The sequence below is a fragment of the Branchiostoma floridae genome, chromosome 15, assembly GCF_000003815.2.
Source record: "Branchiostoma floridae strain S238N-H82 chromosome 15, Bfl_VNyyK, whole genome shotgun sequence".
In the NCBI taxonomy this organism is placed as follows: domain Eukaryota; kingdom Metazoa; phylum Chordata; class Leptocardii; order Amphioxiformes; family Branchiostomatidae; genus Branchiostoma; species Branchiostoma floridae.
The window spans coordinates 13,673,950-13,699,022 of NC_049993.1; the positions used below are offsets into that span (position 1 = coordinate 13,673,950).

At 42.0% G+C, this 25,073-nt stretch overlaps 4 protein-coding genes across 5 annotated transcripts; 2 read left to right on the plus strand and 2 right to left on the minus strand.

Annotated features, from left to right (window-relative positions):
- On the plus strand, positions 1-2,664 carry LOC118431322 (cAMP-regulated D2 protein-like). Its single transcript, XM_035842444.1, has one exon. It carries the CDS (start codon positions 159-161, stop codon positions 1,818-1,820), a length of 1,662 nt encoding a protein of 553 aa, XP_035698337.1. The 5' UTR covers positions 1-158; the 3' UTR covers positions 1,821-2,664.
- A 1,196-nt stretch (positions 2,665-3,860) lies between these two features.
- On the minus strand, positions 3,861-5,013 carry LOC118432363. 2 transcript variants are annotated; one of them, XM_035843897.1, is made up of 2 exons: positions 4,676-5,013; positions 3,861-4,340 (listed from the first exon to the last, which is right to left on the minus strand). In XM_035843897.1, the coding sequence occupies exons 1-2, from the start codon at positions 4,964-4,966 to the stop codon at positions 4,062-4,064; spliced, it is 570 nt and encodes a 189-aa protein (XP_035699790.1). In that variant the 5' UTR covers positions 4,967-5,013; the 3' UTR covers positions 3,861-4,061. The 2 variants fall into 2 exon arrangements, with proteins under 2 accessions (XP_035699790.1, XP_035699791.1); XM_035843898.1 differs by having other exon boundaries at positions 4,691-5,012.
- A 7,304-nt stretch (positions 5,014-12,317) lies between these two features.
- On the minus strand, positions 12,318-17,551 carry LOC118431858 (diacylglycerol kinase theta-like). The gene is made up of 2 exons (XM_035843259.1): positions 15,084-17,551; positions 12,318-13,273 (listed from the first exon to the last, which is right to left on the minus strand). The coding sequence occupies exons 1-2, from the start codon at positions 17,179-17,181 to the stop codon at positions 12,540-12,542; spliced, it is 2,832 nt and encodes a 943-aa protein (XP_035699152.1). The 5' UTR covers positions 17,182-17,551; the 3' UTR covers positions 12,318-12,539.
- A 2,729-nt stretch (positions 17,552-20,280) lies between these two features.
- On the plus strand, positions 20,281-25,073 carry LOC118432208 (TLC domain-containing protein 4-B-like). Its single transcript, XM_035843736.1, has 7 exons — positions 20,281-20,481; positions 21,347-21,436; positions 21,907-21,965; positions 22,541-22,635; positions 23,040-23,113; positions 23,635-23,755; positions 24,407-25,073. Exons 1-7 carry the CDS (start codon positions 20,327-20,329, stop codon positions 24,653-24,655), a joined length of 843 nt encoding a protein of 280 aa, XP_035699629.1. The 5' UTR covers positions 20,281-20,326; the 3' UTR covers positions 24,656-25,073.

Below are 25,073 nucleotides of genomic sequence, written 5' to 3' on the forward strand. Positions count from 1 at the left end.
TTCGTGGTTAGATAATGTTCATTTGCATAGTTTGTCATTTATACAAACACCAACTGTTTGAATCAGCAGGTATGCACAACGCCCACGTGGATACAGGTAACAGTTTAACACTTGCCTGACACACTTTAATCTGACCTGGGTCAGGATAGAACACAGCCATGGCCCTCCTGCCTCATCCTCTGCTCGTAGTTCTGGCAGTACTGGGTTGTAGTAACTGCGGGGGTAGTGCGTCGGATGGTCCGGTCGTCCAGACGTCGCACGGCCCTGTCATGGGAATCTATGTCGAGGAAGGGAAAATCTTTTACGGTATCCCCTTTGCAGCTCCTCCAACGGGAAACCTAAGATGGCGCCCGCCCCAGCCTGCTAAACCATGGGGACCTGACACCTATAATGCCACCAAACGGAGTCCGATCTGCATCCAGGCTACCTGTGGCCCCAATGATCCGGATTCTTCTGCCCAATGCCCTCCTGTCGCGGAAAGGGTAAGAAGCGAGGACTGCCTTTACCTCAACGTCTTCGTACCTACCACCGCCAGTCCCAAGTCAAAGAAACCAGTCATCGTCTTCATCCATGGGGGGAATTTCTTTGAATTCTCCGCCATGGGTGTCATCTATGATAGCAGGTTCTTTGCTAACAAGACTGACGCTGTTGTTGTGGCAGCCAACTACCGACTTAGCTCTCTGGGCTTCCTCCGGGCGGGGACTGGAAAGGACGCCGCCATGGGCAACTACGGCCTCCGCGACCAAGTAGCAGCGCTTCAGTGGGTACAGGACAACATCGCAGCCTTCGGTGGGGACGAGAACCAAGTCACACTGTTCGGGGAAAGTGCGGGCGCGTACTCCGTTCTATTCCACCTGGTCAACAAAGGAAGCGAAAAGCTGTTCCACAAAGCTATCGTGGCAAGCGCACCTACAGGCCTTTACTTCAGAAGTCAGTTAGAGGCTATCATCTTTGGTGACGACTTTGCCGCAGCCCTGAACTGTTCAGTCGGAGACATGGCATGCATGCGAGCAGCTGACGCCTCAAAGATCAGTCACACCCAACAGGCTATCGAAAATACGATCGTCAATCCGCTCCACTTGACTGAAGTAGCCAAGCCCTGGGGACCTGTCGTTGACGGTGACATGATCACAAGGCAAATGGTGGAAAGCTTCTCGACTGGAAACTTTCAGAAGAAGCCTCTCATCATCGGAACAAACACGGAAGAGGGAATCCTGTTCACTCACGAAGCCTCGTCATCCCCCCTTGCAACAAGTAGATATCAAGAAGCAATGCTGGCAATCTTTAAGACGTCAGGCTTCTCAGTTCTTAGGACGTACCCACCCTCCAATACGGGAGACGAGCGTCCGATCCTGGGAACACTGATCACCCATTTCATATTCGCATGCCCGACGCGTAACATTCTGAAGAGCGCTCTGAACTACGGCCATACGAACACATGGCTGTATGTCTTTGCTCATCCCTTATCAGTCCATGCTGCTTGGAAAAGCTACCCGTACTGTGAGGGCCACGTCTGCCATGGCGCCGATCTACCCTTCGCGTTCCAGTCTATTTCGCTGAAAGGTTACGAGTTCACCGCTGAAGAGCAGGTCCTAGCTGACTCCGTGGCGTACTACTACGGAAACTTCGCTCACACAAGCGACCCCAACTCTCCCGGCACCCGACACACCAGCCTATCTACCACTGGCCTGGATTGGCCTTCTTTTGGATCTACCCAGAACTACACCCACCTGGTCTTCGATGTTCCAAAGAACAGCATTAGTCAAGGCTACCTACAAGACAAGTGTGACTTTTGGGACGAGGAGAACCAGTACCCGTAGCAGCCACGCATAGTAAACATGTAACGGGCCACATTACATGTAAAAAGCATGCCTGAATGGATTATCATCAATGTGAAATCCTCTCCAACAACTTACATTTATTTTCTTGGAACTGCCTTGATAAATTTGACACGGACAATAATTGTATCTGTGAGTTGACAGTTTCCCTCATATGACAAGTAATATACTTTAAGATTTTTAAAAAGTCCAACCCGTGTATTTCATAAGCTTTAAATAACCCTTAGTACACAGGTACCCTTCGGACATTGTACTTTGGTCAAGAGACGAAGCTATACTTACATGACCTAGATATAGCTTATCAACTCATAACTCCAGCTAAAATCAACCTAACTTTGGTCCGCAATGAGAGAAATTTAATTCAACTTGAGACTAGTCGTGGAAAGAATCACTTTTTATGTCTTAAGTTAATGGTAAAAACTACCTTTCAATGACGATATAGGAAACCATTATGTAGGTTATAATATTACCTACCTTTCGTAGAAATTCGTAGCACGACTCGTGAAGTCCGCTCGCCGACGCGACGCTGTCTTCCGATGACCTCGAATATCAAAGTACGAAGTATACGAACTAGCTTTGTCAGTACACATTGAAGGAGAGGGAGACTTTAGTATAGTTTCTTGTATTATAGGAATTCATTAGGCAGGAGATAATTTTTATTCAACAATTTTTAATCAGGTTTGCTTTAATTCTGTGTGTGCGTGTGTGTTGTAGATTTGTTTACACAAGTTTTGAAAAGAGAGAAGAGACTCTGTAGTTTTTAGATGATATAAGATGTAACCTCTTTCACGTATACTTAATTATAATAAGTTATCTAACTCAATGCATTTAGCCCATGTTGGGCAGGAATATGCAATAAAGATCATTGTCATTTGAAGTTGTGAAGGGTAATGTTACGGGAGGGCGTAATGATAGTCGCACGAGCGAGGCAGACATTTTATTACTTTTATGGCCAATGGCGAAAATTTTTACACGATGACGGAAAAAAAATTCGAGCTGGCTAGAGCCTTGCCCAAAATATAATTGAAATTTGGATGTGACCACTCTGTAGACAAATATACAGGACAAGCGCCCGATCACTTCTATTGGTTCAAGGAAACGTGTTGTTTCTGACCTGATAAGTAATATTCCGTGGTTTTGTTGGTGAACTGTCCTAATCATTTTTAATCTCAAACGTTCATATTTTGGAAGACAAAGTCTAGTAAGACACAAAAATACAAACCCCTTTGCGAGCCTTTCACCATTTCCCCATTCCCGAAAAGAGGGAAAGTTGGCAATTTACGGTCGTTTCAGCCACTTTTCAGGACGCGGTCGGGAGCAGTATTGCAGCTAGGGCTCTCATAGGGTATGTAGTCCCGACTTGTAAGATGCGAAAAGGACACGAACTTATGCTCAAAGCCAGTAAACACCTTTCCAAATAGGTCCACCATTTAAAGTTACGTTTAAGACACAAATTTCACATAAAAATGGTAGTTTTAGGCGCCACGCTAGGAGCCACTGTAACACTATGTAAGCCCGTCGAAGCGCCGCCTACATTCCCGTCTTATTCATATACTGTACGTATTGAATAGGTGGTCATCACCAGTTTTCTTTTAACGACTTTGGCCTTTTACCCAATTGTTTATCTGTTAACATATGGAGAAAAGAGACTGTCCGAGAAGCCCGTCGTCACTTAGAAAACATTACGATCTTTCATCCCAACATCTGCTTGGAGAGTTTATCCGATTTGCTTTAACAACTTTGAGGCATGGCGGTAGTATTAAACAACTTACCCACACTGCAAACACCATAATTACTTCACGGAGAATCGTGTCCTGTTTTACATTTTTAATGATATCCTGTTTATTACAATCATACATTCATGGATTGAGCACCAGGGTTACTTGTGTACAGAAAAACAGTACCGGAATTTCTTTTGATCATATATCTCTAGCTAGTGTTCGAATATATATTCAGTTTCACGGTGTCATTGTAAAAAGTAATAAATAAAGTTTTCAATGATACATAATACATACAATAGTGGAGTTAACGTTATGAGTGATGCCGAGTGTACATTGTATTTCCGTTTTGTGCTTGCTTGAAAAAAATCAATTGAACAATCATTGATTCACGAAAGGACAAATGAGTAACAAATGTATTTTGAAAGTCTAGTCATCTTCTGAGTCGTCCTGAAAAGTTGGTAAGTATTCGACATATATTGTCCACTAGTACTTGTTATGAATATCAGTGGACGGGTCCATCATATTGAGATTCGTCATCACTAGAAGTGCTCTCATGTTCGCGCATGAGGAGACGGTTCCAGGCATTATTTCTGTGATTCTGACATGCTAGCAGTTCTTCCTCGTCTTTTTTGTTCATTTGTGAGAAAGATAGAATTTCGCCCTTGTCCCCGTCATTCCAAGCACCGTGTACGTTGTGCATCTGTGCGTCCTTCTGTCGTCCAACTTTGCTGTCAATCATGCAGTCACCCCAAGATAGTGCGTCTACGGAAACCTCCCATTCCTAGAGACAGTTTAATAAAGATTCATAAAATACAATATAGAAAAATGTCCTACTGATATATTTGTCACAAGGTCTGTAATAGAACAAGTTCACAGAAAATCTTAACACTCGTGAATTGTGATGGGTGGGGGATACAATCTACACGTTTTGGATCGCATACTTCCAACCGAGACAGCGACATCTAGCTGAAGTGTGAAGTTTAGGAAGGGACTTTGAGACTTATAGGAAAGGTTTTGCGTTTCCGAATACTGTCCTGAAAGGGTCAGTCATAGATAGCTTCTTTTTCATAGATTTCGGCTGAAGTAATTAAAAAAAGTAAAGACGAATTCGAATACCCTATTCTTGCTCACTTCATGGTTGTCACTCTTGGTTGTTTTAGATGACTCGACTTCTTCTTGGGATGTGCTCTGTTGATTTGAAGCTTTCTCCAAGTTTTCATTTCTTCCCTCCTCTAACAGCTCTTTGACTTCTGTCTTCTCCGGTAATGTTAGCACGCCAAGACGTTGGTACACAAGAAGTCTGAAGACCCTACTCTTTTTATTTCTTCTAGGAGGGGCGTTTTTCTCTTCTGTACTTGAAAAATTTGACTTGAGCTCCATCTTGAAATCATTTACGTACCACCACATCTGCTACACTGTAGCAAGGTACCGGAGTGTTTTCTTTTGCATTTCTGTGTTCTGTTCGGATCATCTCGTTCTAGAATTTCGAAGAACAACATTCTACACAAATTACTTTCAGATAAGATCACACTGCTTTGACGTGGTTTTATGGATGCTTTGAAAGCTAGATCCGACTGGACTGTCCACGCCCAGTGTAGAACAACGTGGCGAGAACTGTCTGAACTATTTTTACCCAAAATATTATTTTTTTACCCAAAATATTCATTATCCGCAATTTCCTTGTCGATCATATTTTGAATATGCGTGGGTTATGTCAACTGGCCAAATTGTGTTGTGAACAGATCAAAAGTTACGGGCATGTAACTGCTTGACTGGGCAATCCGCAGGTGTCACAGGCCTTAAACTGCATGCCTGAGTTGGGGTCCGAGTACAAATGCGAGCGGGTTCACATGCGGATTCAGTACCCTTATTGGATTTGACCATTTTCTTGAACACTCATTACAGGAAGACTTAGATTCAATCTCACTGAACACCGTTCTGTGTTTCAGGTGGTATGACCACCATTATTACTTGTACGCCGGCTGCACACTGCGTTCAATACTCACCATCACACCTGTATGTTCACATCTTGACGGTATAAAAGCGCTCCCTAGTGATGACCAATGGTACCTCAGGTTGGGAACGCAAGGTCTAAGTAATTAGCCTCTACCAAACTTTTATTACAAATCGGTCCAATAGACTGAATAATATGCCAAAGGAGTTGCCGACCATAGAGCACATGTTTTGTTATTCAGTGTATCTGCTAATTTTTTTACTATTTTCCAGCGACATATGGAGTATGGTAGAGACTTGCTGAACATTACATGTAACAGTTACATTTTTGTATTTCTTGCGTTCCCGATCTGAGGTACCCTTGTTCATCACTACGGGGCGCTTTTGTGCCGTCAAATTGTGACTTGGTGGACGAACAAGCATCGGAACGGTCTTTAGACTTTAGTAACTCTGACAGGGGCTAGAGACCCCCATTTCAGCACCAAGGACGTTGCCCGCGACACAGCACAACTTCGCTCGGGCCGTAGCCGAGCGCTCCCGGGGGACGGGCGGGGAGTGCGTAGCCGAGCGCTCCCCGGGGGACGGGCGGGGAGTGCACGCCGTGCCAAGGTCGGGCAGGCTCTCGTGATGTGGCCTGCAGGATTCCTCTCCTGATCCAAAGCAGTTGAGGACTTTACAGGATTGAAAAAACCCTATAGCTACATAATGACTTAATGTGTTATTTGGGGAGTGTAGGTACAGCGCAGTTCGGAATTCCAATAACTGGACATATGAGAAACCATACAGGTGAAAAACCCTACGAATGTTGGTTTTGTGGGTACAGGGCAGCTAAAAGTTCTCTTATCCCAACCTATGGGAACCCAAACCGGTGAAAAACCCTACATATGTGACCAGTGCGATTGTTCTGCAAGATGCAAAAGCAACTTGGATTATCATCTAGCCAAACACACTGGTGACACACCCTACATGTGTGGGGAGTGTGGGTACAGGACAACTCAGAAGTCTGACTTATCCAAACATATGAGATCTCATACCGGCGAAAAACCCTAGCCTACAAGTGTGATCAGTGTGATTATTCTGCTGCACAGAAATCCACATTGGACAAAGCTATGGCAAAATACATGTGTGGGGAGTGTGGGTACAGTACAACCAACATGTTTTGGGGCAACTCAGAAGTCCCACATATCCAATGCAGCACCGATTGCTAGCTATACAGATTCAAAAGGACTAAATTACAAGTCTAACGTTACTACATGGCAGGATTTCTCGAAATTCTGAGACACTGAGCAAAAAGAAAAGACAACCACACAGATGTAAATACAAATTCGGTGCAATTTATTTCTTTATAACAGCCTGGCTTCCACACAAGTTAACTGTCACTACAGAGAAATTCATCTGCCCAACACCGATTTTGTTACTCTTATGTCAAACAATCTATATTCTATAGATGACATACTATGTAAATTTGATACCAGCACGCTAAGGATACATATTTAGCTAATTTGGCAAACATTTTACGACATCCCTTCATCTTTAGCAGTAGCAACATATTCTCTCATTTTGTACAGGTTTTGTCCTTGGTCTAAGTTTTGTGTTCTCCTAGCAGAGGTTGGGTCGCAGAGATAGCAGTAGTCTGGATTTTTACTGATCGAGACCCAACTTCTGCTTGGAGAATAGAAGTTTAGTGCAAGGATCCAAGATTTTCCATTTGCTGGCTTGAAAAGTAATGATATGGATTGAAAACTTGTTCATTGCTTACTTTTCAGGAAATCGGCCTTAATCAATATACACATGATGTCATCCATAAAATACAGACTGTTTGGCCTTACTAGCCCATACTACATATCATCTTAAAACAAACCTCTCTTTCTAAAGGAAGAAAAATTGATATGAGAAGTAGTTATATTTTTTGACACCTTCGACTTTAACTTTTCAACATGTTCTTTACACAGCGCATTACTGGCGTAAAGAAACAAGTGACAGCGGATATTTGTAGTGACACTTCCGGAGGGCAGGGCTGACTCGTAAACTGATTTAAGGTGAACGCTGACATCAAAGCTCTTAAGAGGTTCCATCAAAGAGATATACGGCTAAAATAGAGTAGGTTTAATGAAGATCAAATGACCATGGGTGTTGAAATTGAAAACAAAGTGAGATATATCTTTGCTTTTTGTTCCCTAGAGAATTTTTACACCAGCTCTACATGCATAATTCAGTTGTAATGGATACTGAGCTTATAGTGGCAACTTCATTAGTATATCGTCACATATAGCAAACTTTTGCATTATTCATAAACATTTTAGACTTTTGATACATCCAGCTGATAATATAGCTGCATTTTGCTGGGTATCATACAAGTCTCTCTCTCCACTTGACACATTACTTTTCCTGATAATGAAAGAACACTCTTGAACAAAAATATAATTTGATAATTAGATACATAGTCCTGATGAGAAAAGATACATGTGATAGTAAATGTTATGGCCTAATTGACATATCATATGTAATATGTTATCTTACATTTTTGGGCATTGAAACAATTCAGTCATTTGGCAACAATATTAATTAAGTTGTCCAGCTTTTAATATATGATCATCTTTTAAAAAGTTACCCATGGTGCCTTGTGTCTCCCAGCATGCCATGGGATCCATTAGGTCTGCTAAAGTGATATCTTGAGAAAAAAATTAATAATATGTACTTTTCAACTTTTTATATCGCAATACTAGCCTAGGTGTCATCCAATTATTGCAGGGCCTCCTTAAGTCACTACTCAGAAAATTAGGGTATCAATTATGTGATACTGGCCACCCCTTTGAAGTTTTAGTTGGTATGTCCCAAAAGATAACATTTTGAACATGGTCTAAAGTTGCATGGCATACTAATTAATCTTAGTGGTTGTCCATACTCTCTGGTTTTGAATAACTGGGCTAATCCAATCCAAAACCACAAGAAGGGTGGGCAGAGACATTTGTTGTCCATTTTATAACCATGTCCTCCCCTACATTTTTCTGAAAATGGAATCACCGTAAGACTGTTAATGGCATAAACTTTTTATTCAACTATGGATAGGCAATGCATGTATTATTAACTTTTTCCTCATGAGAAGTTTGTGAGCTCTTCGTGTAAAGTATCGCACAGCAAAAAAACAAAATTGTCAGAATCATACTTGAAATGTCCTACCAGCTACCAGCATTTACCAGCTAGAGTACAAGGGGCATCTCACTGAAGCTATGATACGTTGACATTGTCATTGCGGCCAAGCGATTTGGCAGAACGATAGGACATAAAATCTCATAGATGAAAAATAAATCTTTTACCCTTTGTGTTTTGTCATCTTTTTAGTCATACTTGCACGATTTAACACAAATCCAATTTGGAACGCAGCGACGCCAAAAACTTACCATGTTATCCACTTTTAATAAGAAGTTTGGTACCATCGAATTTGTTACACATCTTGAGACATCACATAATATGTTCATTGTGCTTTTTTAAAAGACTTTTCATTCGGAGATTATATCTTTACGACATAAACATTACAGAACTTACCAGGCACACTGAACATCACCACCATTACATTGACACTTGCATTGCTTGTAACCCTCGAGTGGGAGGGGGGCACGTTATAATACCATATCGGTAGTGACTTAAGTGACTTTTGTTCCAAGGTACATACGCGTACCACAGCAGTTGTTCTAGTCAGTATTTTTTACAAAGATAAATTTCCAGCTACAAGTCTTTTCTTGTATGCAACATCAGTCATCTGTAGAGTTCTTTGTGTTCCATGAAATTCTTGTTAGGCCAAAGCAAGTAAATTTTACCGATGACACTAGCATGCTCATTGACTTTTGCCAGATTTTGACCAAAAAAAAAAAAAAATGAACATACCAAAATTAGAAAATATGTTGTGTTGTAGCCTTGATTGTACTTATGAAAGCAACACTAGTGAGGTACACTAGCCATGACCAAATTTGGTAGTAAAAGTTGCCCCAATTTGGTAGCCATTATTGTAGTTGTCAACTCGGTATGTGAAACCAGTCTACCACACTACTGTCGCTTTATTCATTTCTTGAATACAGAATGAAAACAATGTTGGCTGTGATACCATGTTCCGTTGCTTCATAATTTCTTGCAAAATGTTTATGGTGAAAATTTAGTTATCTTAGATTTCTTTACCCATCTTGCTTTGTTTCGCCCTCTTTAGTTAAATTTGGAGTCTGCAGAGAATGTCATCCATAAAATTTACTTGCCGTGGCCTTACACAAAAACACACTGACACATGTACACTGGCACACATTGATCAACAGCATGTACAAAAAACTTTCAATTCTTGACAACGTTGGTTGTTGTTGTTATTGTTTACGTGAGTCAGGACCAAACAATGTGTAAACATCTATCTGGGCCTATATATATATATTTATATATATGTTGAGTATGAAGAGACAGTTTGGCAATTGTACAAAGTCTAATACACTTTCTCAATATACATCTAACACATGTAGTAAGTGAGAAGGACCTACCAGTGGCATATGAATATATAACTCTACTTTTGATTCATTCAAAATAAAACAAAAATATAATCTCTGGCTAAGAAAACAACATACTGAAACATATACAATGTTGACAATTAATAATCGTAAACACCTAATAAGATTTGAAAGTATTCTCTTGATAAGGAACATGCATTGAGCCATTGATATTATCAACGCTGCTAGTAAGCCTAGGAAAAAATGCTATGCTTCCGGTTACAAGACCAACACTAGCGAAACCTGTCGACCGTAGCGTTTTTTTGGGGGGGAGGGGGGTGACATAAAGTTTTTGTTCTAACACCTGAGTGTTCAATTTCAAAACAGACTTGCTGTGCTTATCTCCATTAGCTTTGAACAGTTGAAGTACCGTAAGAATATGCAGTAAGCATTTCATCTCTTTGTCCAATTTATCAATCTGCTTGTACTTTATGTTGTGCAATATATGTGTCTGTATTTACAATTTGACATTGGAAATACCAGTGCCCAAACCATTTCAATTTCAGATGGCTAAGCTGTATTTGTTACATCGCTTAGGCTGAAATATGGAAAAATGATAATGATAACAAAAGAGAGAATTCTAACCGATGCTTATTTTCTTGGGCCTTACCCAGAATTTCAGACACAACATTTTTTCCCTAAGCCTAAAGAGTAAGGTACAACTGAGGCAGCCGGTTGTGGATCTGATTCTGCAATGGAAGACAAAACTGACAAATCTATGTACAAATCACAAACATTGCTGTGAGACACAACTGTGCAAAACTGCTGTGTGAGGCCAATAAACTGTAGAAACTCCTTGGTGAGACCCAATCATGAAATTCTGTAAGGTTTGTGGATGGTCTGAGGGAATTTTGATAGGGTACCAACTCATACCAGATTTACCAAAACATATCTGACATCTGACAAAATGATAATTCTGTTTAAAGCACTAACACAATTATACGACCCAGGAAACTTGCACTAAGTGGTGCTACAGGAATATTTCTCTCATTAATTATTCAAAGAAAATGGCAACATAACCATATCAATTATTACTTGTCCGTTAGGTTGATACACTTGCCACAAATATTTTAAAAAATGGGTTTGTGAATCAAAACTGCAAAAGCTCTACATCATTTCAAAAATAAATATCATGACTATAATATTTTGTAAAAGTTGGTTGACAATGCTATGTAGGATTTAAAATTTTTTGCTTCAAGCAGATTTTTGCTTCAAGCAGATGTAAAGTGAGAAAGTGAAAGAGACACCAAGTTCTATCTAAGTATACTGTCTTACTCTTAGTCTTACCCGGTAGTTATAATGGCTTAGCCACATTGGCTATGGAAACAATTTGATACGAAGCAGCATCACACAGATAAGGGGGTACATCACTGGATTGTGGTACATGGGCAAAACGTTGGCGGCATTTTACTGTGCCATGTTTGTGCTTTTTTCCACTTCATGTGTTTTGTAAAGAGTTGGACAAGTTGCCCTATTGTCCCAGGCAAGTGAAAGTGCCCTCCGGACAAGCTCTTGTTCTACCCCACTTACCCGATCGGGGCAAGTTAGATTTTTTCCATTGAGTGAGACTTTGATATTCTTGTTACATTTCACAGTCATGGCATCATGCACTGGTCAACACACAAAAATAGAGCCAATTGCAAGAATTCCATTAATGGCAGTGAAAATACATGTTGGGCAAGTCAAAAGTTTGTTCGGGCAAGTAACTTTTTGTGTACTTACCCGATATGACATTAGTGAATTTCAGAAAACTTTTCCAACCCTGTTGTACCATGTATGCTTCATGTAAATTGATTTATTCAAAAAAAAAAAAAAAACCTGGAAACTGACATCTTACTTTTTACAGAATTAATGGAGCAAGTTGGGGGTACCTTTGCGTTAAGTTAGTCCCCATAATGGTTCCCAATATTTGCCACTTGCGGTTTTTAACTTTCAAGAAAAATGCAGTAGTTTCAATCAACATATTGGTTTTCATTGGCACGTTACCGGCAGTGCAGTCAAGTACGTTGCTGGTACATGGCTATGTCAGCTACCAACGTGCCCAAACATACCACAGCCCAGTTAGATACCCTTTTACATACATGTAAAAGTACATGTAGCACATGGCAAACCATTACCTTATTAGACATCCCTGTATTTCCTAGGAATGGTCAGATTTAGAATTTACTTAGAAGACCTCCTTTCGATAGATATCACACTAGCGATATGACTAAAATCATATGTTCCCTTCACTTGGCACTTAACGACAAATGACAACACACATAAACATTACTCTATACAGTAATTAAAATGGACCTGAAATGGTAACAATATGAAGCTATATCTTTCTGCTAATTGTTACAGTTCCCTTGGAAATTATATATTATCTGACAACTTCTTTTGGTTATGAAGACTCAAGTGATGTAGTGTACAGATATCTGGAATGGACTTAACTACATGGAGTCACTCTCTTCTAGTAGACTATATATAATACATGGCAATGTCTGGTCTAGTGGAACTAGTGTTCATGAACGTGGTTCGCTACTCGTGTCCGCGGCCGGGGAGACCTCCGAGCCAACCAGCCAGCTCGCGGTCGAGTCGATGTGCTGCCCGAGCGCCTTGTTCAGCTCTCCCGTCGGACGGAACAGGCTGGGTTCCGTGTTGCGGCGCTGCACTTTCGTCTTGCGCCGGCGGAGCATGTTCGCCTGGATGGCGGAAGGCATGATGATGACCTGGCCGGCGGGCTGCAGCCACGGCTCGCCGTCGATCTGCACTGGAATGTCGTTCTTCAGGGTGAGCTTGATACTCTGCCCCTGCGCCACGCGTATTGCACCGCGAATTCCGCCCTGAATCTGACCGAGATGCACCACCCCCGTCAACCCGACGACCTCGAGCGTGCCGTCGTTGTACGACGGCGGGCTGAAGGCGTCCGACGCTTCCCCGCCCCACGGGTCGCACCCCGACCCCCAGCTGCGTATGTTCAGGAAGACGATCCCCTCGCACGTCGGGAGGTCGACGACCTGGCCATCCACCTCCAGCTCAATCTGTCTCTGTAGATCCTTACACGACTTCCTGCCCATCATTTTGCGCAGGCTCAGCTTCACGTACACGCCCTTGTTGTGGAAGCGGCTGGTGAACTTTTCCGGGTTCTCCTCGCGAGCGAGATGGAAGCCCAGACACAGGTCCGCGTCGATCCCCACACCGAAGTAGTTGTTCATGATGCAGACGTTGGGCTCGTCACGTGGACCGCTGGCTGCACCTGGTAACAGTCAACCATTGGTCAATAACGATATCATTGATTGATTGACACAACCAACCAGAGAAGTCACTGAGAAATATGTTGAACTGTTGATTGATACAGTTTACCAATGGTCAATAAGTTATAACAATATCATTGATTGATTGACACAACCAACCAGAGAAATCACTGAGTGAGTGTAAATTGATATGTACTCAGCCATTGGTCAATAAAGAAGAGGAATTATTAGTTGATTGGCTGATACAGTCAACTATTGGCCAATAACAATATCATTGATTGATTGGCACAACCAACCAGAGAAGTCACTGAGTGATTGTTGGTTGATACAGTCAACCATTAGTCAATAAGGAAATCATGGATCGATTGGCTACTAGTAATACAGTCAACCATTGCTCAATAACAATATCATTGATTGATTGACACAAACAACCAGAGAAATCACTGAGTGATTGTTGATTGATATGTAGTTAGCCATTGGTCAATAAAGAAGAGGACTTATTGATGGTTGGTTGATACCATCAACCATTACTCGTAGTCAATAAAGATGAGAAATCATTGGTTGATACATTCAACCATTGGTTATTGAAGAAATCATTGATACAATCATCTGAACCATTGGTCGAGAAAGAAGAGAAATCATTGATTGATACAATCAATTGAACCATTGGTCAAGAAAGAAGACAATTCATTGATTCATTGATGACAAAGCCAACTATTGGTCAGTGAGGCCATGTTCCAAAGTTAAAGAAGATGATGTGAAAGAACAAAAATGAAAAATCTATTGGTTGAATTACCGCATGTGCTCTTTGTGTTCAGTCATTTGACAAAACTTAAAAGATATTTGCTGTATCTCTTAAATTATTAATGAAATTATACCTGACAATCCACCATTTTTCTTATACCAAAAGCTTTTTGATGTGTTTTGATTATTATAATTAGGTGCTAACAATTCCAGCCACAACACCTGCATGCATTAAAAATAGACCAATCCCATAACCCCGCCCATCTCCTTCAAAATGTAGAAATGCAAAATGGAAATATAGAAAAGAATTACTTTTGACAGACATAGCCACTCTGTCATTGGTTAAACCGATAGTTACCAGGCTATAATTGGTTAATCTGCTAATTGTGATGCAGTCAGGATTGGTCTATCTTATACCTGTATAAATGTATGCAGGTAAGTATTTTAAGTCTTGTTCTTTATATAGAGCACTTACTTTCTAAAAATACCAAAGAGCTTTATACCAGGCCACTAGTAATCCTCTCAAAGACTATGACTTTATACATGTACCTTAAATTTGACATTTTGAACAAAATTGTAGTAGATTGCAGTACACACATGCCACATATAATCTTAGGAAATAGCTGACTCACTTCCTCTTTTCATGACAATGCACTCTACATAACAGTTTTGCTTTCAGTTCTACTTTCTTCACTGCACACCTTGGAGTTACATATTTCAAAGCATATGCCTATACCCAAGTATGGAAAGTACACAATTTATCATAGGAAACTTGTCATATATATCATACATATATTCGTCATGAAATTGTCTGCTGTAACTTGTAGTGATATAATCTACAGTCAGGTGGTGACTATAGAAAGGATTCTTAATGCTTGTGTCAATGAGTAGAATTAGATTCTAAATTTACAAATTTTTTGGGGGATTCTCCTAGACACCCGTACAATGATTGCTTACAACATAGCTTTGCTGCACTAAGATGCCCCTAGACTGTGAAAAATCATGGTGAGAACACTGCAGTACTTTAGCCTATGTTCCTTACTATTGGAAAGAACACAATAGCCTCACCTGTGGATGACATAGCACTTTCTGTACTCTTCTCTTCCACCTCGTTTGGTTCAAACAGGATTGTCCAGCGGTCGAACTTGGAGTTGTCTGCGTCGCGCGCTTGTATCAGCAGGGAGAGGGGGTCGTCGTTCCCCGTGTATCCCGCTCCCCAGCCCAGCACGCGGGCGAGGTCGTTCCCCGTTCCGATGGGCAGGATGGCGGTGGGAGGCGTGCTGCAGGTCAGGTCCTTTGAGATCCCGTCCAGACACGATAAAACCCACCCCACCGACCCGTCTCCGCCGCAGATCAGAATCCGGTACTTCCTGACGTTGCGGAACGTTAGGAGGCCTGGTAGTGGACCCCCCTGGTCCAGGTCGAACACTTGATGGGGGTTGAGTAGGTGCCTGAATGCCGAGAGGATCTCCACCCCCTGGCACCCCCCGCTCTTGGTGTTCACGAACACGAGGAGGGGGGTGACAGTGTTAGGGATCATGTTCGCCTCCACGTGCGGGAGCAGCATGGCCGAGATCTGTTTCTCGTCCACGATGGACTCGTTCAGCATGGAGAGAGCGCGTAAAGCGGTGTCGGCGGACGAGAAGGTCATAAAGCTGGCGCCATACTGCGGATGGATGGGTCCCACCGTGGTGAACGTGTTCTTCCCCAGGAGTTCCGCCATGATGGAGACGTACTTTCCCGGCGCGAGCCCCACGGGTAGGTTGTACACGAACAGTTCTACGGGTCCCTCCGGGTGTGAGGAGTTCCTGAGGTAGAATCTCGTCAGTTTCATCTGTCTGAGGGAACCCTGCCTCGCGTCGACCAGCTGCGGCCATGGGTACTCATCACGCTGCATCACCCGCTCCTGTACCCCCTTGTCAATCAAGACTTCCACCAATGAGTAGTAACTGGGCACCTCCTCTCGCAATCCGAATTTCTCCAGAGCCATCTGAACGGCTTCGTCTACTGTCGTGGTGTTGGTCACGGGGATGGTTTTGTACGCCACGGCTACTCTCAGCATCCCCGGATAAACCCTGATCATGCCCTTCTCTCCGTGACCTTTGTTCGCAAACCTCAGACAGACCGCGGGAGCTTTCCCCTCGCTGGCGCTCAGCTGGAAGGTGTCATCGTTGTTGTTCAGCGGCTTTTCCGTTTCCGGGCTCTCCCGGTCTACCTGCGAGAGGTAGTAGTGGATGGGGTTGTCCACGATGTGGTGGGATTTCATGGCCGCTTCCAGTACCTCGGCGGGGGACGCGCCGCGGGAAACCGTCACTGTGCGGAAACAGTTACGCTTCAAGGAGGCACTCCCGTCATACACTTTGACAGTCATTTTACTCTTCCCTTGTTCATCCTGCGTTCCTGGGGTTCGAGCGTCCGCGGAGTCCATCTCATCCCGGTCAACTTTGACCTGCCGCTTCCGGCCGAACTGGCCCATCAACGTTTCCGCGGCAACTGCGGCGGACGGTACGTGTACGCAGACGGGCGGCAACATCAACTTCTGCAGGGCTCCGAAGCTGCACTCTGCGGGGATGGATCTGTAGCAGCCGGTGTGAGCCTTCACCCCACACCACTCACACCTCATGCTGGCCAGGCATTCCGTGGTCCCGCAGTTTTTCTTACACACGACACATTTCGCGGCGGCTACGAGGTTCCCTTCCCGCCATAGGTGGGTGTGTACCGCCAGCATCAGGTCGTGCCTCTGCGGTTGGTACGCGGCACATTGTCTGCAGTCGCTTACCGCGAAATCTTGACAGTCCGCGTGCACATAGTACTCACAAACTTCGCACCGAAGCGCCCACAGGTCGTCCAGCTTTTTTCTACAGACGTTACAGAATTTTTTCTTGAAGTGTCGGCCGGCGTTGCTCCAGCAGTGAGCCACGGGATGTTTGACGAGCTGCGGCGCCAGGGACGTACACGGCGTGACGATGGCCTGCCTGCACTTATCGTGGCTGACGAAGTTACACATCTCACACACATACCCCTGTCCCAACACCCCCCACAGCAGTTCGGTACAGTGGTGGCAGTAGGTGGGCTTGTGGAAGGTTTTCTTGTGGAAAAGGTGACGGGACCCGTGTTCGGGTTCTCGGGGCGTCACAGCGCCCCCTCCCGGCGCAAACACTGCCATGGTGGGTCCCAAAATTATTTTCCAGCACGGCAAAGAACCTCAAGATCGCCCATGCCACTGTGAACAGGTCCCACCTGATCAAGGATGCATACACCGGAAGAGACCGAGAAATGGCTGGCCGCACCCGCCGCGCTGGTCCCGTTAGATTCTCTCCCCCTTACCGCTCCTATAACCACATCGTACAGGCAGTCAGTCGAGCTTGTAGCGGGGCTAGACAGTAGGAAACTACCTGCGTTCCTCTACCATCCTTGCTGGCCGATTTTTCGAAGGAATACCTGAGGATTCAACCTGTAGCGGGCGACTGCCAGTCATCTTCCTACTTACATTTTCTTCTTCTGACCTCCACATCTCGTGGAATCTCGCCTTGCACCGCGAGACTTTCTGAGCCAACAAAGGTCAAATTTGAGAGGTCAGATTTAATCACCTCGCTGATCATGCAGCAGCGACCTCTAGCGGAATATATTAAACAGGCATCCTGCAAACGATTGGACAAGTTTCAAGTTTCAAGACTTGGATTTCTTGATTTCTGCATGCTTAAATGCATGTTCTGTAACCTAAAATTAGAAATGGTCAAACTAAAATATCTTAATATCTGCTAATCTCAAGAAATAATCTGTTCTTGTTGAAAGCAGCCGTTGCTGGGGAGCTGAACCGATATATCCCGCTAGGCGTCGTTGCGACATTACCGTGTAGTTCAGCTCCTCAGGGACTGTATCAAAATTCCCCTGAGAGTGACGCACCGCATCGGTACAAAATCACTGAAAAATCGTTTCTGTTAGCCCTAAAACCTACATAAACTTCACATAGCTGTCTGTTCATAAGCAAAAATAATTCTTTGTTGCAATTTTTGTAAACAAATATATCAAGCTGGACTAACAGCTGTTATTAACATTTTTTTGTTTTGATGCTATGAGAAGACATCACCATTTCATCATCACACAGGGAGGGAAGTGTTATTGAAAGTGAATGGAGAAGTAGTCAGATTCCCGACTTGTTCTCGAAAACAGTTGTAAGTACATTATGATTATCGTTCTTTCTACGATCATTCAGAGTTTCTATACACATGGAAGAACGCTAGGTTTGGTGCTAGACCGTGATGATTTGTCTGATTGCTTTGTTTGCTTGGCGAGGTCATATTTCGATCAGCTGTTTGCTATTGTTAAACCCTTTCTTTGTGTTGGTTGATTTGTTGTTTGTGAATAGATGATGCATTGCAACATTCGCAGTTATTCACAGTCGTGTGTGCAGAGATCAGTTACTATAATAATGATATGATGCATTCTCAATGCACACATTCAAATATTTAGGTCAGATATATTAAGGATATTGCAAAGTTGACATGAATTGATTATTAATGTCTTTATTCAATTTTAGTGTCAGAGGCAAAACCATGAAAAGCAATCAAAAATTCAGAATTATTGTTGAGTATTACCAAGTACATTTTGTACCTAGTAAATATTATTACTCTTTTGCAACTTTATACTTAACGCTACATTATGCCAGTATTTGCTTGCATTTTTCATTTAGCATTTTTCATTTTCAAAATTTGTTTTTAAGCACAGCCATGTAACACATTGAAAAATAACAAAACAATTGTCACAAAAAACTTGAATCCACTGCAAATATTTTAAGGTTTACAGTATGTTTAGGAAGAGCCTGGCAGTCATGCGTTGTGAGCATGTGATGTTGACGTAACGTAAAGTTACCCATCCTACCACCTTATTTGATAGCTATCATCCAGTTTAGGGTAGATTATGCTGTGGCACTGATGGGTCTCACATTCCAAACAGGTCAAAAATGAATGCACGGGAACAATGTGAAAGAGGAATTGTAGGCAAGAACATTTTCAGAACAAAAGTGAAAATATCGAAACAGTTGATTTTTACCTTGCGGAAATGATAGACTGAGAAAGAAGAAAAATCACACACATACACATGCACATACACACACAGACATACATATCATATGCACACTCACACACACATGAATGCACACACACAAACACATAAATTGTCATACATGCATAGTACATGTGCATAGTACACATAGTACACATACTCATACACACATAACATGTCAATGTCATTTGTGCATGCACATCACATACTCACACATATATTTTATTTACACTGTACATGCATGCATGCACACACACATTGCATTGATTCTTTTTCAGGTCCATTTTTTTCCGGAGAGAAGGAAGAAAAACAGTTTTGTACCAGTAATGATGATGTACCAGTCCCCTATGACCCCTAACACACACACACATACATGCATGCACTCTCACACACACACAAACGGACTGGCACAGCTTGTCCTTAAATAGCTCTAGCTTAGTGATATCTGAAAAACAGTCAGTCTAGAGTCACCTTTGGACGTTGGACCAGAATTGTGACCAAGGTTCAAAGATCTCTCATTTGGGAAGGCTTACACAGTTACAGTAGCATCTGATCACTACAGCTATGCTACTCAGTGTGTGCACAGCAAACTTCAAAGTGCTCCAGAGTTTTCAGGTCTGGCTGTCCTCATTATATTACTTGTAGGGACAACATATTGTTTTTGCTGCTGTGTCTTTTGTTTTTCTTCTTTTTCTTTGACTTCTGTAATGATTCTCATGAACCAATCAGAGCTTAGATTAGATCTGCTGGAGACATCACCAGCATATTAGCTGTTATTCAATCAAAGAGTACCTCTCTTGGTTAAGCAAATATTCTACTCTCCTATCGCATGGATGTTTTGATTACCATATCAGACACTTGCCTAATTGTCAATGCGTTTGATTCGGTTTGAATGACCTTTGTAGGCCAATAATGAAGAGGAACAAAATACGATCTGATGGGTCATCGGAGAGGTACAGAAAAAGTACTATGAAAAATGTGTGGTACTATGACAAAAGTGTGTCCCTATAGCCACTATTTTATGCAAATGAGTTTAAAGTAGTACCACACTTCTCTGCACGATGGGGATATAAACACAGTAATTGAAGGGCTCTGATTGGCTGAGGGGTAGTGGCCATGTTCATATGTATGTTATTTAGTGAGATTCAAACAAATGTAGATGCTCTCTATTGCCAGCTCATTTTTTCATCCTACTTTCCAGAAATTTGAAGACCAAAACTGACCAAGCGTAACATCCCAGAGGCACCATGACTACTTTCCAGACCCAGTACTATCCCGTGGTCGCTGCTAGCTTCGCCTTTTTCCTCGGGTTCTTCCTGTATGTGAGCCCGTGGCTGTCACGTCGACTGTCTGCTCGCTACAGGGACTTGCCTTGTCAGAAACAACTGGATTGGGACACAAGGTAAGGCCTCGGAAAAATTATGTTGTTTTTCCAGATACAGCCCGAAAAAATTAGATAGATAGGGATTCATCTTAAGACCCTATTCACACATTTGAAAAAAAAAAGCGGATTTTGAATTTCATCAGCATAGCAGATGCAAGATCAGAAAATGAGAAATTCTATGTTCCTTATACTTATAGTTCTATGAACACTAGCCAGTTTTTGTGTGGACATAGAAGTTCTATGTCCACTCAAAAACTGGCTAGTGTTGGTATATATTAGACAAAAACAATCTTTGACTGTACAACACCAGTCTTTGTCAACAAGGATGGCATTTATCATCTCACAGAATCTGAAGCTCACGACTTTATTTCACTATGTCTGTTGATACTAAGGGTGGGTACCAAAAATTCAGGTGCAGGTTAGCCAGGTATGTTCCAGGTCCAGGGGACAAGGTCCAGGTCCGGACCTGAACCTGGACCTTTGAAAACTTGTGAATGGGCAATACTTAAAACAATGGTCCATTTCACTACAATTGAATCTGTAGTATCCAACTTCTAAATTGGCATTTTAAAATCCTATCTTCATATAAACAATACTAATGGCCTTAACTTAGACCAAGTTTGTACAAACCTTGTGAAAATGACTTTCACTTTCTTCTACTTCTCTCCTTATTTTCTTGGGCCAGTAAGCCCCAAAACACCAGCCAGTATAATCTGTTCATTTTCTAATTGGTCCAAAATCCGGTCCACTCATTTTTTTCAGGTCCAGTTTTCTGAACAGGTCCAACAAGAAAAAAACGGTTTTCTACCGGTACTATAGTTGATACTATGACATTTTTCGCTAGTGTGATGATATAGTCCGATATTGTATTTTTTTCCTACAGGACAACATCGACCTTACATGCCCTTGTGGTGGGTCCGTGGTCCCTCTATATCCTACTTGTTGACACGGCGCTCAGCGAAGACCCTGTCTGGTAAGTTTTGAATAAGACTTGTGTTCTGAAATTTTTTGGTTATTGGTTCAAAAACAATTTGCTCAAAAGAGTAAGTCAAAAGTTGTAAGATGAATTGATTTTGATCACTTTACCTTTCTATGTAGGACTTGGTCTAAGGAATAAGCTACTTCGTAATTGAGAGAAAATAGTTGGAAAATTTTGAATCCATAGGAAACAGTGCCAAAACTGTCCTACTATCAACAGCACATTTTATATCTTGTTGAATAATTGTAGAAATTGACAACTTGTATGCTGCCATGGCAAACTATATGTGAACTGTATGCTTTGCTACATGAAAAATATAAGGATGCATTATCCAACAGGAATATCATCTAGCTGGAACTGATTTTACAGACACAAAGAAAATGTCACAAATCATATAAAATGTTCAACAATGTTTAATGTGTGCTACCCTGAACTAAGTTGTTTTTTTTCCTTTCATTCATCAGGAATGACTCTGTTGCTGCAAAGAGCTGCATCGCAGTAACAGTTGGTTACACCATCACAGGTAGGGGCTTGGTTTTCCTCAGTTTGTCTTAGCTGTTTTGTACTCAACTGCAGCTCTATGTAATGCTTTCTTTCCTGTTTGTTATAAAGAAGATACACCATGATGCTGACTGACCCTCTACCAAGAACAGTTGCAAGTGTTAGCATTTGTGTTACTTTTGTTGAGGGAAAGATTGTGGACACAAAAAAGAAGTAAATTTGCTTGTTGCTTTCAGACCGTTCCTTTTTCTGTACCAACTGATGATGCTATGGCTAGTCTGACACGTTTCTAGTCCTAATACAAAAGCTTAATATACATATAGATGAGGGTAAAGCAGTGTTACAACTGCAAAATTTCAGGTTATGCACTGCCCTACCTGGGTTTTAAATTAAGTTGCGCCAAGCAAAATGTGGTTGCGTTTGCAAGTGTGCAAGTGATCACTGGTTTCATGATTGAGGCGAGCCACAGCTAAAGTGTCTTACACAGCGTGCATTTACTGTAAAAACTGCTGTGCTCAAGGCTTGCTTTACAATACTAACAAACAAATACCAGTCTTGTTGATGAATGGTTATGTATTGCACCTGTTGTTTCTGCAGATGTGTTTGCCCTGACGGTGTACTTCAGGTATATCGGGGACATGGCCTTCCTTCTGCACCACTTTGGGACGCTCTATGCCTTCATTTATGTGCTGGTGAGGGTTCTTAGAAGGATTGCTCTTAACACACTTTACTACATAACAATAGGACTTATGTCGGTTTCTCTTGCTATCCTATGAGGTATGAGTGAGAGTGTGAGTGAGTGAGTGTGTGAGTGAGTGTGTGAGAGAGTGAGTGAGTGAGTGAGTGAGTGAGTGAGTGAGTGAGTGAGTGAGTGAGTGAGTGAGTGAGTGAATGAGTGAGTGAGTGAGTGAGAAATGAGGCCACGCAAGATGAATTTTTTTAAACAACTGAAAACACCCCTATGAATGCCTCACTAACAAATCCATCCAAATAGATTTACACTTTTTAATGTATATTTCTGTTGACAAATACATTGGAGGTGTTCATTGGATGATTTTGATGTTGGCTGACTAAGTTTGTTCTCACCACTTTCCAGAGTTATGGAACACTGCCATATTTTGCTGTCTTCAGACTGTTCTGTGAGCTGTCCACCCCATTCGTAAACAACAGGTGAGATTTGTACATAGAATGATAGATGTACATTGTCTTACTACTGTAAAGGCTTCTAACTTTGCAGGAATTCAACGTAGCAGTAAGTAACCAGTCGTAAACACCTGCTACAACAGTAACATAGTACTAGCAACTGGGGCAGAGGTGCTATGAACAGGCAGACTAGTCGCTTTCAATAGTACTGTCAATGATCTACCCGCATCTACCATCTGGATTCGTATCACTTATTGATGTATTAGATGTTCAAAGATTGGGCCTGTGTTCAATTTGTGCTTTGTAAGTATTCATGAATCTTAGTAAAAATATTACATCAAATAAAGAAGTCTAAGTCACAATTCTTTTAAAAGGTTAGACTGTGACCACTGACTGACATAAATGAAGAAAAAGATAATGCAATGGGGATGTTGTTTGTAAAATTGTAATACTAGTCACTCAAGCTCGAACCTAGCCAGATCATGTTATAACATCTCCCTTTCATCTAGATCGCGTTTAAAACATCTTCATTTTTTTCAAATCTGTAGATGGTTCTTGGATGCGCTGAACCACCCGCGGATGTCCAAGGCCTTTGTGGGGAACGGCTTACTCATGACAGGATCCTTCTTTTTGGTGCGGATTGCAGTCATGCCCATTTATTGGTACAAGGTAAGCAATATTTTACTACACCAAAGTATACTGTCTGTAGTAATGTTACGTTATGAAACTGGGACAGTATGGATGACATAATACACATAAATGTTCATGGCCGCATATCAGTCGATGTCTACTGAGGCGGGCCATCATTGTTCTCCACACTTTTCTATTTGATGCTGTCCGTTGCACACCATCCCAAGTGCATCCCATCTCAGCAAGATCGACTTGATATACCTAAATGCACTGTTTTAGAAATAACAGATATAGTTTACCCTGCGGATCAGGGTTCTAGCCAGCTCGAAATTTTTTTTCCGTCAGCCAGTTCCCATTGTCGTGAAAACACTATTCTAGGAGTTAGAGAGACTGAACTGAGACCTTGAAAAACGGGTTTTTAATGAGATTATTGTATGCGAAGAGCACTGACACACTTTTTCAACAATAAACAATAGCAAAACAAACAGTGTGTGTTTTTTTACGGCCGTGGACGGCATCCCCAAGCCGCCTGTAGCTTCCACCAATGATTTTTGTCCGTCAAGGTTGACGGATTGGTTTTAAAATTTTTCCGTCACACGCAGCAAATTGACGGAAAAAACGGACGCTGGCTATAGCCCTGCTGCGGATAAAGGTGAACGAGAGTTACAGTAATCTAATATTGTTTTCCAGGTTTACACTGTCATTGAGACCGAGCCGTACCATCGACTTGGGTTCGGCGCCCAGTTCTGCTGGATATCCGTGTGCATCGTTCTGGACGTCCTGAACGTTGTGTGGTTCCGAAAGATGCTCCGAGGCGCCCGGAAAGTCCTCAGGAGAGACACAACAAAAGACCTGAACAAAAACATCTCCAGAGAACAGCCAGAAAATCAGCCCATGCAAACGCACAACGTGAACGGGAAAACGCACAAAACGGAGTGATTGGGGTGTGCAAGAAACCATTAGATACATAAAATATATACCGTATACCGACAAAAACTACAATATATGTGATGAACTGATTACTAGTACATTTACAGTAAAAGTACTAGAATACAAGACAAATGTGATTTTGGATTTTCAAGAATTGTTCGTTCCAAAATCATATGATAAACACCAGAAACAAATAACACAGAAAATGTGTGTTGGGATTTGGCTTCTTGTATGATAAAATTGGAACGAAACCTGTAACTTGTGAGCCTATTTTCACTACCCAAGCTCATTGAAAACATTGCCAGAGATTGGATTGATATTAATGTTTGGCAATTGTTAACAGACATTGCTGATGGTTTAAGAGATTGTACATATCAATAGTAGAAATCATAATTTGTTATACTAATGTTGTTGCATCTTTTTGTTT

Excerpts from the sequence above, each read along its gene's own strand:
- LOC118432363 (XM_035843897.1), bottom strand. The coding sequence starts at position 4,966 with ATGTGGTGGTACGTAAATGATTTCAAGATGGAGCTCAAGTCAAATTTT. Across the intron at positions 4,341-4,675 it reads ATGAAGTGAGCAAGAATAGG|GAATGGGAGGTTTCCGTAGA; the intron begins GTATTCGAATTC and ends AACTGTCTCTAG.
- LOC118431858 (XM_035843259.1), bottom strand. The coding sequence starts at position 17,181 with ATGGCAGTGTTTGCGCCGGGAGGGGGCGCTGTGACGCCCCGAGAACCC. Across the intron at positions 13,274-15,083 it reads AAGTGCTATGTCATCCACAG|GTGCAGCCAGCGGTCCACGT; the intron begins GTGAGGCTATTG and ends GACTGTTACCAG.
- LOC118431322 (XM_035842444.1), top strand. The coding sequence starts at position 159 with ATGGCCCTCCTGCCTCATCCTCTGCTCGTAGTTCTGGCAGTACTGGGT.
- LOC118432208 (XM_035843736.1), top strand. The coding sequence starts at position 20,327 with ATGACTACTTTCCAGACCCAGTACTATCCCGTGGTCGCTGCTAGCTTC. Across the intron at positions 20,482-21,346 it reads CAACTGGATTGGGACACAAG|GACAACATCGACCTTACATG; the intron begins GTAAGGCCTCGG and ends TTTTTCCTACAG. Across the intron at positions 23,756-24,406 it reads TGCCCATTTATTGGTACAAG|GTTTACACTGTCATTGAGAC; the intron begins GTAAGCAATATT and ends ATTGTTTTCCAG.